At 36.7% G+C, this 13821-nt stretch overlaps 2 protein-coding genes across 4 annotated transcripts in view; both read right to left on the bottom strand.

Moving 5' to 3' along the window:
- The window catches only part of LOC150086488 (multiple inositol polyphosphate phosphatase 1-like), a 76722-nt gene extending 75059 nt beyond the window's left edge, over positions 1-1663 (bottom strand). The window contains exon 1 of the mRNA XM_090371430.1: positions 1390-1663. Within this exon, the coding sequence (XP_090227556.1) occupies positions 1390-1626 (237 nt within the window). The 5' untranslated portion in view covers positions 1627-1663. The remainder of the gene's footprint in view (positions 1-1389) is intronic.
- Positions 1-13821, bottom strand: part of Atg18a (Autophagy-related 18a) — a 541369-nt gene that overhangs the window by 295748 nt on the left and 231800 nt on the right. The window lies entirely within an intron of this gene.

Raw genomic sequence — 13821 nt, 5'->3', positions numbered from 1 at the left:
GTCATTTCCTGATTAGATATCGATCAGTGCATTTTGACAGACGTGTCTTTTATTTAGAAAAGATTTGACTTACTCTGTATACCTCTACATTTTATATAGAAAAGTGTGCAGGGAGGGGGGCAAGCAAAGTGAGCAAGGAGCAAAGAACCCCTAGTAATATATTATAATAAAAAATATAAATAAAAAGAAATTATAAGAATTTCCATAATATAAAGAAAGAAGAAAAATGTCGGTAAATGGCAAGCAGTTAAACAGTAAAATCAAATCAAAATAATAAGGATAAACCACTTTTCTCATACAGAAAACTAGTTTATTTTAGAAAAAAAACCATAAAACTTTTTGGGCTGTTTTTTTTCTTTTAAAACAAATAGACCACAAAAATCCAAAATTAAGTTTACAATTTATTTATAATACAAAAAGTTCATAATTTTATGGCAGACTGGTCCTGGGGAAGGGGATGACAGCATGTGCAATGCACGTAGGCACCAGGCCAAAAAAAAGATTCAAAATCCAAACAAAGGGTTGGGGGAGGGTTAAGTCTCAATACAGGCAGCAAACTCCTTCCAATCCTTTGTTCATGGAAGCTGTAACCTGTGTGCAATTCTTAAACCCAGATCTGAATGAACTTTAGGATGCTGGCCCTTAAAAATATTTACAAAAAATAATATATAATTTAAATTATCAAATAATATATTATCATTGTTACTGGGATATATCAGGAGAGGAAAAAAAAATTATCCTCAGTGAAATGTGGTAATGCAGATAAATATGAACACTTATCTGCAACTAATTTCAGAATTAATGTTACAATTAAGATTTAAATATAACAAAACCTACAATTCCTAGGATATATCAGGCAAAAAAAAAAAAAAAAAAATCCTTTAATCTTGAGACCTTACCTCAAGACTTAAATGAAAATAAAGGATGCAAGACTTAAATAAATTATGTGGTGATGATGGTGGTTTTGACGGAGAAGGGGGCGCACTTCAGTGTAGCCGCCTCGAACTCGGGAATATCTCTTCCCGGCAATGAAAACCTAATAAAGACGATAAAAAAAAAAAAATTAAAAAAATGTAAACACCGATACATGCCGCTGCATAAGAGGAGGAGGGGGATTTTTTTTTTTTATCCTTCAATTTTATCCGAAGATGACAACTGTTAAAATCCTTATGAACTAGAACAGTCTCGTAACTCTGGGTTACCAGACTGTACGCCGTATGATTACCGATGGGGTTTGCCAGCACTGAGGAAACACCATTCAAAAAGAAAAATGACCGCACGCACGCGCTAACGGATGTTGGATGATAACAAAATCTCCACTCTTAAACCCACGAAAGAAATAACCTTGCTTTAAAAAAAAAAAAAGAAAAAAAAAAAAAGCTTACATACCACACAGAGAGATATTAATACAAGCTTGGTTCTGGACTTAACAGCCATACTGACACAAAGTCTTGAACTCCTTGAAAACCATAAGCTTTCACTCTTTTTTTCTTTTTTGATTTGATGCGCAACCCTATTCGCTGAGGAGAAATTATGAAATGCATCATTTACACCCACAATTGTCCTTCGCTTAATATTAGTGACTCCACTAACTGTGTCTGCCCAATTGCGAGAGAGAGCAATCATCTTTTCATTTTCACCGTCATTAAGACAAATAGCATAAACGATGATTACCTTGGTTGCCAGACATCACTGTGTGTAAACTGAAACACTAACAACAATTTTACTAACCAAAGTTACTTGAAAGTGATTTTATTATTTATTAGGTTGAGACCACTTTGAAATTCTCATTTCATGTATTGAACACAAGTTTACAGTAATTATTTTCTGCGAGGGCCAACTTTGAGGATGCATAATTTTATTCTCTCATTAATAAACAAACAGCTAAGTAAATGTATGTTAACCATCGAAACGAACGAGAAACCTTATTTACAGTAGCCATGTAATACATGCACGAAGTATAAATAACGTTTACTTAAGCGCAAAAACATGAGGTAAGTTCAACCTTGGCACGCAAATGTAAATAAACTAATGCGATCTGAGACCGCCTGGTGGTAACGATGGAGTAAAAAAAAAAAAAACAGGCGGCCATTACATAACTCAATATTTGCATATACAGTACTGTACGACAGAATTCTGTTTCTTTTCAGAACAAACGACCATTCCGAACAGCGAAAGAAAATGAAAATGATTTGTAAGCAGGCATAACATAAAATAGCTGGTAAAAATCACAGAGTACTTTAATATTGTGTAGTATGTGGTCAAAGTGTGCAGCGGAAGAAATGTGTTCTGTTTATGTAATTATATTCACATTAAGTACTGTGGGCGACGGCGTGCTGCCAGAAGAGAAACAGTGAGCTCGCCATATTATTACCGATGGGGCTTACTCAATGAGTTAAATTACGCGTCACATAATAGTAATTGGTTTAATTAACAGAATTGGCAAACAGCATTAACAAATTATCCAAAATCTAACCCAAGGGCTGGCGCAAGCTCAACTGAACCTCTGGCAGCACCCTGCTGATTATACACATGAATCACGTTCACATTTTTAACAATTAAATGTTGTTGTTGTTGTTGTTATTGTAGAGTTTTTGGAAGCACCAGCGACTAAATCCATATTGCTCTGTGTATTCTGTCTGTAAATTGTGTGGTTCAATTTTTTGTTTGATGAACGAAAATCCGGAGTTTCCGAGAGTAAAAACCATGCTACCATCGCTTAAGACCGACGAACTCAGCCACGTTGTGAAAAAGCCCATAAAAATTTCTCACTTCATCGAGACTCGAACTCGAGTCTTTTCCTCCCAGTGTGGAGAAGACAGCAACTCGCGTTGTTAGCTGGTCTAAAGGAAGGGAAGCATGGGTTTTCCTTCCGAAAATTCGGGGTTTCGTCCAGCAAAGAGGAAAAGCGGCCACAGAACACACGTAATTTACAGGCATAATATGTACGGCGCAATATGGTTTCATTCGCTGGAGCGCCTAGAACATCAAAACCCCCTACAGTGCCATTGCGTGCAGAAATAAAACTATCAAATCCCCTACATGATCTTCAATGATCACACCAAACTAGCTGTAGGACCACCGCAGTGGAAGCCCCGTAGGGATAGTAGTTTTTCCACTGCGCACATGCCACAAGCTGCTCAATTAGTCATTGAAGTCATTACAATGCTCTGAACTGTATATAAATAAGTAAAGTGACTGCTAACTGTGAGTGAAAGTGAAGGACCAAAAGTTCATCTGTTACATGGAGACGTATGCCATTAAGTGCGTATTTCTATTATAAGTAAAGGAAAAATTCATATATTTAATATGAATCATATAGTGTATAATTTATATTAAATATGTAATAATTATCATTAATTTGACGAACTGATGATGAAACACCTAGAAGTGTACATATTTTAGAAAGATTTAAAAAACATAGTGGTCGGCACAAAAAAAACTTTTTCTTGAATTTAGTGCAAATTGGTCAATTAACTGATAATCGTCTCACTGATTGTCGGCTAATTATGATAGACAACAACTGTCAACAAGATCATTTGAACATGGACGCCTGGAAACAGCTGCATCCAGGTACACAGCTCTCGGCAAAATTATCTTTTCATGTTGGGGAGGAAAGGGGCAATAGAATGATGGTGTTTGGTTTTAGGCGCATCAGCGACTAGGGCCACATTGCGCCGTATATATTGTCTGTAAATGGTTTGTGTTGTGGTGAATTTGCTATTTACTGGATAAAAACCAGAGTTTCCGGGAGAAAAATCCACACTCCCTCCCGTGAGACCGACAAACTCAGCCACGTTGTGAAAAAGGCCCATAAAAATTTTTCCATTATATAAGTAAAGGAAAAAATTCATATATTTAATATGAATCATACATAATGGACGATACCACTGTGTTACCCGCGCAGACTGCCTGGTACGATGTGAAAGGTGGCATATACTGTATATTGATTCATAAGTTAGCGAGATGTTGGCCTGGCACGACTTGGAAGACAAATGCCTGCAGACCTTTCGCCTTCTAGCTAATGGCTTTCTTGCCCACATTAAGAGTGAAAATTACAAAGAATTAGTTGACAATATCGTTGAAAATTATAGAATAGAATGCAGGATATCAATGAGGTTTCACTACTTGTATTTTTTCAGACTAAATTGAAACTATGATGGGATGACGATATCTAGTTCTTCGTCCAGAATGATCACACTGACTAAACACAAGAGACATTTTAGGGATTTTTTTTTTTTTTATCAATACGATATGGGTTTCTGTTTTTTTTTTTTTTCATTTGCGATTTTTTTGCACGATTTTTATTAATAGCAAAGATAAATATTTGAACATTCTGCACAATTAAACAAATGCTTGATATTTTTGGAATCAATGGCTGGCTGACAGCTCTCCAATGGCTAATAGCGCAATTGCCTTCTAAAGTCGTGATCCTATTTCAAAGTGCGAATTCATCTTTATTTATGCTATATAGTAACTTGTCCTCGTGGACAGTACAATGGTTGTAATTACAGTCTGCCATGGCGCCTCCGTAGCCAGGTGGGAAGGAGCAGCAGTGCGTAGCACACGCTTCTTGATTTAGACCGTGGTTCGAGCCCGTCACCACCAAATACGGAGGATGCGGAAAGGTAAGGGACCACCGCATATCCCGGAGCAATATGGCCTTAGTTGCTAATTCACCTAAAAACCAAATAACAAACACTATAGTCTGCCCCACACTGGGTGGAAAAGGCCCAGGTTCGAATCCTGTCAATGATGCGAGGGATTTTTATGAGCTTTTTCGCCTGAGTTAGTCGCTCTCGGGTGAGGAAAACAAGATTTTTTTTCTCCCAGAAACTAGGGTTTTACCAGATGTTGTAGAGTTTTTAGGCGCATCAGCGCCTTAGCATTAGCATTAGTAGTGTCATACGATGCAAAAAAGCAAGCTTATGCAGCATCAGCCAAAAAAAATCAGCCTTAGACCATATTGTCACTGAAAGCAACTAACTCAGCCACGTTGTGAAAAAAGCCCACAAAAATTCCGTACGTCATTGACGAGATTCAAACTGAGGTCTTTTCCCACACAGTGCGGTAACTGTGCTATCCGAGAAAGCTTTTCGTAAAGCAAAAGAGGGAAAGCGAATTTCTCATTTGGGTTATTAGAAAACAACCTCATTCGGTGGGCGAATGAGGTTGTTTTCTAATAACCCAAATGTGATATACACTGCCCTACCATTAATATCCGGACACCCCTCCATGAATGGGTAAACAGGTCCAATGCAGGTAACACGTCACAGAAGCTGCTATAAATATGCACACCGGGCTTCATACAGACAATTGCAAAAGTGGGCATGCAAGATAACACGTTCAACAGAATTACCTCAACGGTTCAACGGAATTGATTACCTCAACAAATGCTAGACGCCAATTAACATGGTGTAAGGAACGTGAATCCTGGACTGTAGAACAGTAGAAAACAGTCCTATGGACAGACGAGTCGAGGTTCTCACTCTACCAGTATGATAGCCGTTCTCACTCTACCAGTATGATGGGTGTGGCGAATTCCAGGAAAACAGTTCCTTCCTTGTTGTATCCTCTCAACAATGAAGTTTGGTGGAGGCAGTTTCATGGTATGGGGATCCTTTCATAGTTTGGCTTGGGTCCATTAGTCGTTATCGACAAAACCATGAATGCTGTGCAATACCTGGGCAGCCAGGACAATTATGCACTTCCAATGGCAATACTTCAGGGAAGGCTACCTGTATCAGCAAGACAACGCACCATGCCATACTGCTCGGGTCGTAACAGAGTGGTTTGAGGACATGGGTGTGGAAAAGTTGGATTGGCCAGCCCAGAGAACTCATCTGAACCCTATCGAGCATCTTTGGGAGGTATTGGATCGTCGGGTACGTGCACGTCGAGATCGCCCAAAGAACAAGGCCGAACTGGTGGCTGCGTTATAGGCCGAGCGGAGGAACATATCATCTCACATTTATAAAAAATCTGGTTGGGAGTATGACGCGAAGATTGAAGGCCATCATAAAAGCAAAAGGTTTCAGCACAAAATATTAAATAACACAATGAAAGCTCTTTCTTTTTTTTTTTTGTCTATAGGCAGGTGTCCGGATATTAATCGTAGGGCAGTATATATATATATATATATATATAATATAAAAAAGTAAATCAGGTGCAATTCCTGTTTCTCTCTCTCTGTCTGTCTCTCTTTTTATTGCTTTTCCTTTTTTCTTACATCTCCTACTCATATATATATATATATATATATATGAGTAGGAGATATATATATATATCCAGCTACGAATTAACATTAAACTTAGCCATGTCTGCAGCTATTGTATTGTAATTAACAAAAATTTTAAATACAATAGGAGTTACAACCAAATTACTTTTCTGTTCCATTACATGTTCCGGTTAGTCTGACTTCAGTAATAGGAAAAATCTTTCAGGCACTGATTAAGAGTGTAATCTAGGGACAATTAGATAGATATGGCATTCTGAAGGACACACAACATAGCTCTGTTAAGAGTAAATCATGCTTAGCTAACTTAGTAGGCTATTTTGACACAGTTACTCATGAGCTATATTTAGGGAATAATTTCGACACAGCTTATTTGGATTTTAGCAAAGCATTTGACTCAGTCCATCGTGAGGAGTTATTGCATAAGCTGGAACTTGATGGGATTACAGGAAAAATTCTAAGGTGGATTGCTGGGTGGCTGCAGGACAGAAGGCAAAGGGTGATTAATCGGTATTCTACAGATTGGTGTAAAGTCAGAAAAGGGATACCACGGGGTTTGGCTCTTAGACCACTGTTGTTATTTTAAATTTAATAAATTACATCTACGGACGGATAAAAGTGTAACGTCAAAATTTTCAGATGACGTAAAGACTGGCAGGCAGATCGTTAATGATCAAGGCAAATCTACACTCCTTCAAGATGACTTGAACAGACTTCAACGATTGTCAGAGAAGTGCAACTATGTTTTAATGCTGCTAAATGCAAGGCCTTGCACTTGGGGAACAGCAACCCGCAAATATATTATACTCTTGGTGGGTTGAATTAAACACAGTGAAGGAGGGAAGGGATTTGGAAGTTGCAATACGGGTAGATAGGAAGTTTTCTGTACAATGTAAACATGCAGCCAGGAAAGCCCATGGTGTCCTATCAATGATTTATCGAACGCTATCCTGTAGAGATAGGGAGGTCATAATCCTGCTGTATAAGACAATTGTAAGACCACATTTGGAATACTGTGTTCAAATATGGATACCTCATCTGAAAAAAAGATATCAAGCTTCTTGAAAGGGTCCAAAGACGGACAACTGAAATGGTGAGATTGATAGGATGACTGTATGAGGGAAGACTCCACTTATGTAAGCTACAGAGCTTGGCAACCAGGAAACTCAAAGGTGACCTAATTGAGGTGGAATTCTCACTGTTCTAAACAGTGTTTTCGCGGTAGCACAGTGGTATCGTCACCATCCTCCCCACGTCGATTGGAAAAGGCCCGGGTGTTCGAATCCCGTCGATGACAGGAGTAACTTTAGTGGGCTTTTTTCACTCCGTGGTTGAGTTAGTCGGTCTCAGGCGTAGATAGCAAGGTTTTTTTTTCCCCAGAAATTGGGGTATTTTGGTCCAGCAAAACAGGAAAATTGACCAGAGAACACACGCAATTTACAGTCATAATACATATATGAGTATATGTAAGAGATTACGGGTGGTTCTAATATAATAATTTGAATTTGTTCTAAACAATTTCGGAACTAGGGGTCATAAATTCAAATTACAGGGTAGTTGAGTTTAGATTAGATTGTAGAAAGTTTTTAGTCAGTGAGTCGTTGATAGCTGGAACAAGTTGCCCTCGCAGGTAGTTGAGTCTGGCAGTTTGAATAAATTCAATGGTCTACTGGATAGTTACCTGTGTGAGGAGGGGAGCAAGCCTGTGGCTTTCTTGCAGTATATAGCGAATACTATTACTATTACTAGAACTGTTTGTACTCCATTTTCAAGGATCCAAGTCGTACGTTTGTGGCACCAGTTTCGACGAGCTCTGCAGTGGATTGTAGTTAATGAAATACAAATCACTGGCTTCCTTATGTAGATTTTTCTTCTTAACACAGTCTGTTTGGAAATGTTTTCACCTATGGCTCAGGCAACCTCAGGAGATAATTGATGATAGGACATCGTAGGGTTTCGTCTTGATGTTAAAATCAGACAGCGGCCTATTCTGGTTGACGAAATCCTCGGGAGATCTTGGCCGGCTCTTTTTGTAACAGTTCCTGTCTCCTGAAACTGTTTTCATATGCCGAAACAACACTAATGCATGTAGCTTAAGCAATGTCATCCACATTCAGCTTACTCAATCCATTCAAAGGCTTAAACAACTCAATCAGATCACTTCGCAGGTAGTTGAGGCTAGCAGTTTGAATAAATTCAATGGTCTACTGGATAGTTACCTGTGTGAGGAGGGAAGCATATAATTTGTTTTTTCTTATCTCCTTGGGTGGCCTGTTTTTGCCAGTGCAGCAAGCCTGTGGCTTCCTTGCAGTATATGGCGAATACTATTACTATTACTAGAATTGTTTGCACTCCATTTTCAAGGCTCCAAGTCATACATTTGTAGCACCAGTTTCGACGAGCTCTGCAGTGGATTGGAGTTAATGAGATACAAATCACTGGCTTCCTTGTGTAGATTTTTGTTCTTAACATAGTCTGTTTGGAAATGTTTTCACCTATGGCTGAAGCAACCTCAGGAGATAATTGATGACAGGACATCGTAGGGTTTCGTCTTGATGTTAGAACAAGACAGCGGCCTATTCTGGTTGACGAAATCCTCGGGCGATCTTGGCCGGCTCTTTTTGTAACAGTTCCTGTCTCCTGAAACTGTTTTCATATGCCAAAACAACACTAATGCGTGTAGTTTAAGCAATACCATCCACGTTCAGCTTACTCAATCTATTCAAAGGCTTAAACAACTCAATCAAATTACCTTGCAGGTGCCTAGTCTTCAGAAGCTACAATTGCAGAATATGAGTCCTGGGGACATTTCGAGCCTGCCCACACGAGTTCTGCCTCCCCTTCACGCAACGACTACAAGGAAAGCAATTCAAAGTGGACACAGTAAATATGATCATGAAATATAGTACCATGCAAAGTCCTCACATGTTTATCTCCTGTGTTTATCTGCACTTGAAGTAAAAGAGACCAGTGTTCGAATGCCGTCGATGAACTTTTATGAGCTTGCTTTTTCCTTTTTCTTTTTCTTTTTGACACCCCGTGCCTAAGTAATCGGTCTCAGGTTAGGCTAACAAGATTTTCGCTGCGGGAAACTCGAATTTTTCGTCTAGCAAAACAGACGAACTGAGAACTCACGTGATATACGGACACAACAAACATGAGTGGATAAAATTGTTCTCGAGTAACTTTTTTTTTAAATAATTTTTTAAAGTTTTAATAGCTTTAATTATTTTTTTAATAAGCTTTTCCAGGATGGAGTTAAAGATTTAAAATAATTGAATTATTTTAATATATTTTAACATTTTAATATATTATTTTATTTTAAGAATAAATAAATTATTATTTTTTTATTAAAATAATAATTTATTTTTAAAATATGACAATTTTTATTTTCTTTATCAATTACAAAAACTATTTTTTATAATAGTACCATTTCATGGATAATAATTTTATGATAATTATATTTATGATTATTTTTAATGATAATTAATATTATGATTAATTCAAAAATATAAATAACTAATATTATAATATAATTATTTTTATGAAACCAAAGGCGAATTTCTGATATTTGGGAATAGGTGACAAAATTCCTACCTTCCCTCTAGTACAATGTAAATGTAAATATGTTTTTAGATGAATTCGTTTATCGAAATCAACTGAAGTTTTATTTTGATACGAGTAATTATTTTCCACTAAATTTATTTTATTTTCTTAATAAAAAATTACTGCAATGTGGGGGATTTTGAGATTAAATTCCTAGACACGGAAACGGAAGTAGCTTAAGTAGCTAACATTACCACAAATTTCCGCTCTGCAATGTCCAATTAGCAGCGATGTTTATAATCATAACTTAAAACCCAAAACAAGGGGGAAAAAATGGTAATTTCTCAGTTCAGTCACTTGAATTTCACTCATCAAGCTAGCATTTACATGCGTTGCCTCTGGTGCCTCTTACAGTAAAACGATCCATTAATTTGTCCCAATTTAATGGCTGTACTTACCGCTGCCCCACATTCAGATGGCACAATGCCTTCTTTACTTCATTTATCATTTTCTTTTTTTTTTTTTTATCTTTTTCTTCTTTTTTTTAAGTACTTAAAGTTCAAATCCACATTGCCTAATAAGGTAACCACTTAACGCATCTGGCAAACTGTAATTTCTTTAACGTGACCAGTTTCCCAAACTGAAAGAACAAAAATAAAACCGAAAATAGCAAAATATAAACACTGATTTTATCACAAACATGTCGGTATTTAGTCTGGTGAAAATAAAATAAAATCTGTCCTGATGCCCGTTAATAAAATACGAATAACTTCGAGTAAAAGGATGATAGACACAGAAAATTTACAAGTAACGTGCTTTGTTCTCTGGTGGTAATTGTCAAAAAAAAGAAAAATTTTGAAAATAATCACCATTCTACAGCAATTACGTGTACAGTTTACGTGAACATTTCATAAGATTCCATATCGCAGATTTGATGGTGCCTTATGACACCAAGTTGCCTACAAAAATCATGCTGAGTAAAACATTACCTAAAAATAGACGTTACAAACAACTCTGTTTTTGAGCTAATGTTCCTACATGAACGCCTGCTCCTCCATACCATGCTCATTTACTACTTGCTACTCGCATAGGTTTGCAGATTGCTGAAAAATGGCCACATAATGCACATATAATAAGGAATGTTACTTATAAATTTCATGTCTCTAGCACTGTTTTACTCGATGTTATTCGCATTTTCATTGATTCTCACAGTAACTTCCCATTTAACACAATTCTTCTCGCATTCATTGACTTTTCTATTACAATAATAAGTATCAGGTTAATAATTAATACCTAGAATCAGAATTCATACCTAGAGATGATTCTTAATTAATAATTATAAATTCAGTGCTCAATTCAAACTGAATGAAAGTAGTTCACAGGGGCAGTGGCGCGTTATCCTATAGGCAAAAAAGACAGCTTCCTAGGGCCCCGATCAGAAGGGGCCCCAAAATCACTGTATCAAAACTCATTGCTGTTTTTTATTAATATTTTTATGGTTTTTTTTAAGTGATTTTTATGGGAAACTGAACTTTCTACCTGCCAAGGTCAATGAACTTAACTTGAAGCTTAATTTCAAAATTACGTTCCTTTTGAAAAATTGTTTTACCGATTTTGATGGTTTTATATTTAGTTCTTCCTTAAATAGCTGAGTTAACTTAAAAAATAAAGACTGCCTTGGAATGGAATATGGAATTTAAAATGGAATTTGAGAACCCCCATCTAAAGATGGGGCCCCAAATTCCATTTTGCCTTGGGCCCTATGAAGGTATGACGCGCCACTGCGCAGGGGCAATATTAATATAGTACAACAGTCTTTTGGTAGATTCTGTTCTCAGTTCCTATTGTATCCTTAGGTCGGTAGACTGACTTAAGGATACTATAGGAACTGAGTTTTGAGATTTTCTTTTGTTAGATTAATTTTATTTAAAAAAAAATTCAAGGTCATACAACAAATAATAAAATTAACTGAATTTTTAATATACATATTTATTTACTATTATTTTAATAACAAAATCTATTTTTTAAAGTTAACATTACTAAGATGAGATTCGTATATGCTATATTCTACAGTACTATTATTTAACAAAAATTATAATAAAATATATTTTTATATTTAATAAAAGTTAATAAAACAATTCTCACTACTTTGGAGTACCAAATGCGAGCCTTATATTCTACCTCACCTCCCATTACATAGATCTGTACAGTTGAAAATAAAGACTGTCCAGGGCTCTGCAAGGCACTGAGGACACATAAAGAGTGACTAGTCACTTCAGATGATGCTATAATTAAGAAATCATTACCGCACCTGAATAAAAAGAAGTTCTACCAATCAAAATTTAAGGTGATGCTAAAATTAAGAAATCATTACTGCACCTGAATACAACGATGTTCTGCCAATCAAAATGTAATCCCCTCCGCACTACACGAAAGAGTGTCAGTAAAACTGTACAAAAGGTCCAAGCAATACTAACATTTTATCCAGTCCGTAATTAAATGAACTTATGCAGAAATTTGATACCTGACAAAATCACTGAATCAAAAAACAAACAAGAAAGGAAGAAAAGAAAAAGAAATTGATGACATATCGACCTCTAATATTAAAGTAGACACTTTCACTTAACCCAAAAATCAAGTTCGCGAATTCTGCTAATCTGTTGTACATAATATAAAAGTACTACTTCGAAATAAAATATTTAAATTTAAATTGTTTCAATACTTCCTAAAGAAAAGCTGCCATTTACGTTTTTCAATGTAGAATACATTCCATTGTTCACTGTTGCATTAGTTCATTATAATAAAAACTTTGCAATGAATTTCCCTCCGTCTTCTTTGTCCACTTGTTTGGAGAAGTGTGGGTTCGATTCCCATCGCCACTAGCGGAATTTCTAGTCTTCTTTAATCGAGGATGTAGTTAGTCAGCCAATCTTAGATTGATAGAGTAGGCTTTCTCCTGAGTTATTCCAGGTTTTTCAGTCCGCACAACATACAAATTTGTCTACAAACCAGCGCTTCTACAGATAAACTAAAGATATGGATATGAACGACAAATTCCAGTACCATTAAAATAACAATTTTCATTTTGTTTTCTCCTCTGTTCGCTGTAGTCCTATCAAAGTAAAATCATTTTACAATCCGGAAATATTAAGTAAGCAAGCCAGAATTCATACCAGTGAAAGTTTTTTCTTTAGGGTCCATTCAAATAAAGGGTAACATTTAGCGCGTGGACCATAACCATGTGGCTGGTCATACAGCGCTTATGTGAGCCAATGACCAGTTGGTCGTCACAGAACAGCTGAGTGCGAAAAGAGATAGATAGTTCCTAGTGTAGGTATAGCTGGAAATATATATGCGCCGTTAAATTATCGTTAATCTCTTACATAAACAGCGACTTACTGACGCACACAAACACCATGTTGTGTGGATTTATATTCCACACAACCATATTGTTTGTCACCTATAATGGTGGCAAAAACAAATCTCTTGACATCTCAAAGGCTTTCGATCGTGTTTAGCATAAAGGTCTTTTAAACAAGCTTCCATCTTATGGTTTGCCAACTGTTTTTTGTAATTGGTTATCCAGTTTTCTCTGTGATCGCTCACTGAGGGTGATGGTAGATGTCTCTCTGTCTTCTAACTTCTCCACTAATGCCGGTGTCCCCCAAGGTTCAGTTCTTTCCCCCACACTTTACCTCATGTATATTAATGACCTTCTTCCATTGACTGGAAATCCTATCCATAGTTTCGCCGATGACAGCACATTGCATTCCACTTTCCATTTTGAGAAACCTTGTCCTGCTCAATCAGCTTCGATTTCTCGAAAATCTGCTACCAATTCCTTAAATGCCGATCTTCAGGTAATTCTCCAGTGGGGCAAAGACAACTTAGTTGATTTCAACCCTTCTAAAACTCAGTCTTGTCTTATATCTCGCAAAAAGGATTCTTCTGCTCCTATGCTTATCTTTAGTGACATTCCGATTTCTAGGAAAAATGATATATCTCTTTTGGGGATTACCCTGACTTCTAATCTCTCTTGG

The sequence above is a fragment of the Mastigoproctus giganteus genome, chromosome 4, assembly GCF_048544385.1.
Source record: "Mastigoproctus giganteus isolate SK-2022 chromosome 4, ASM4854438v1, whole genome shotgun sequence".
In the NCBI taxonomy this organism is placed as follows: Eukaryota; Metazoa; Arthropoda; class Arachnida; order Uropygi; family Thelyphonidae; genus Mastigoproctus; species Mastigoproctus giganteus.
This window is presented reverse-complemented; position numbering and strand designations above follow the sequence as displayed.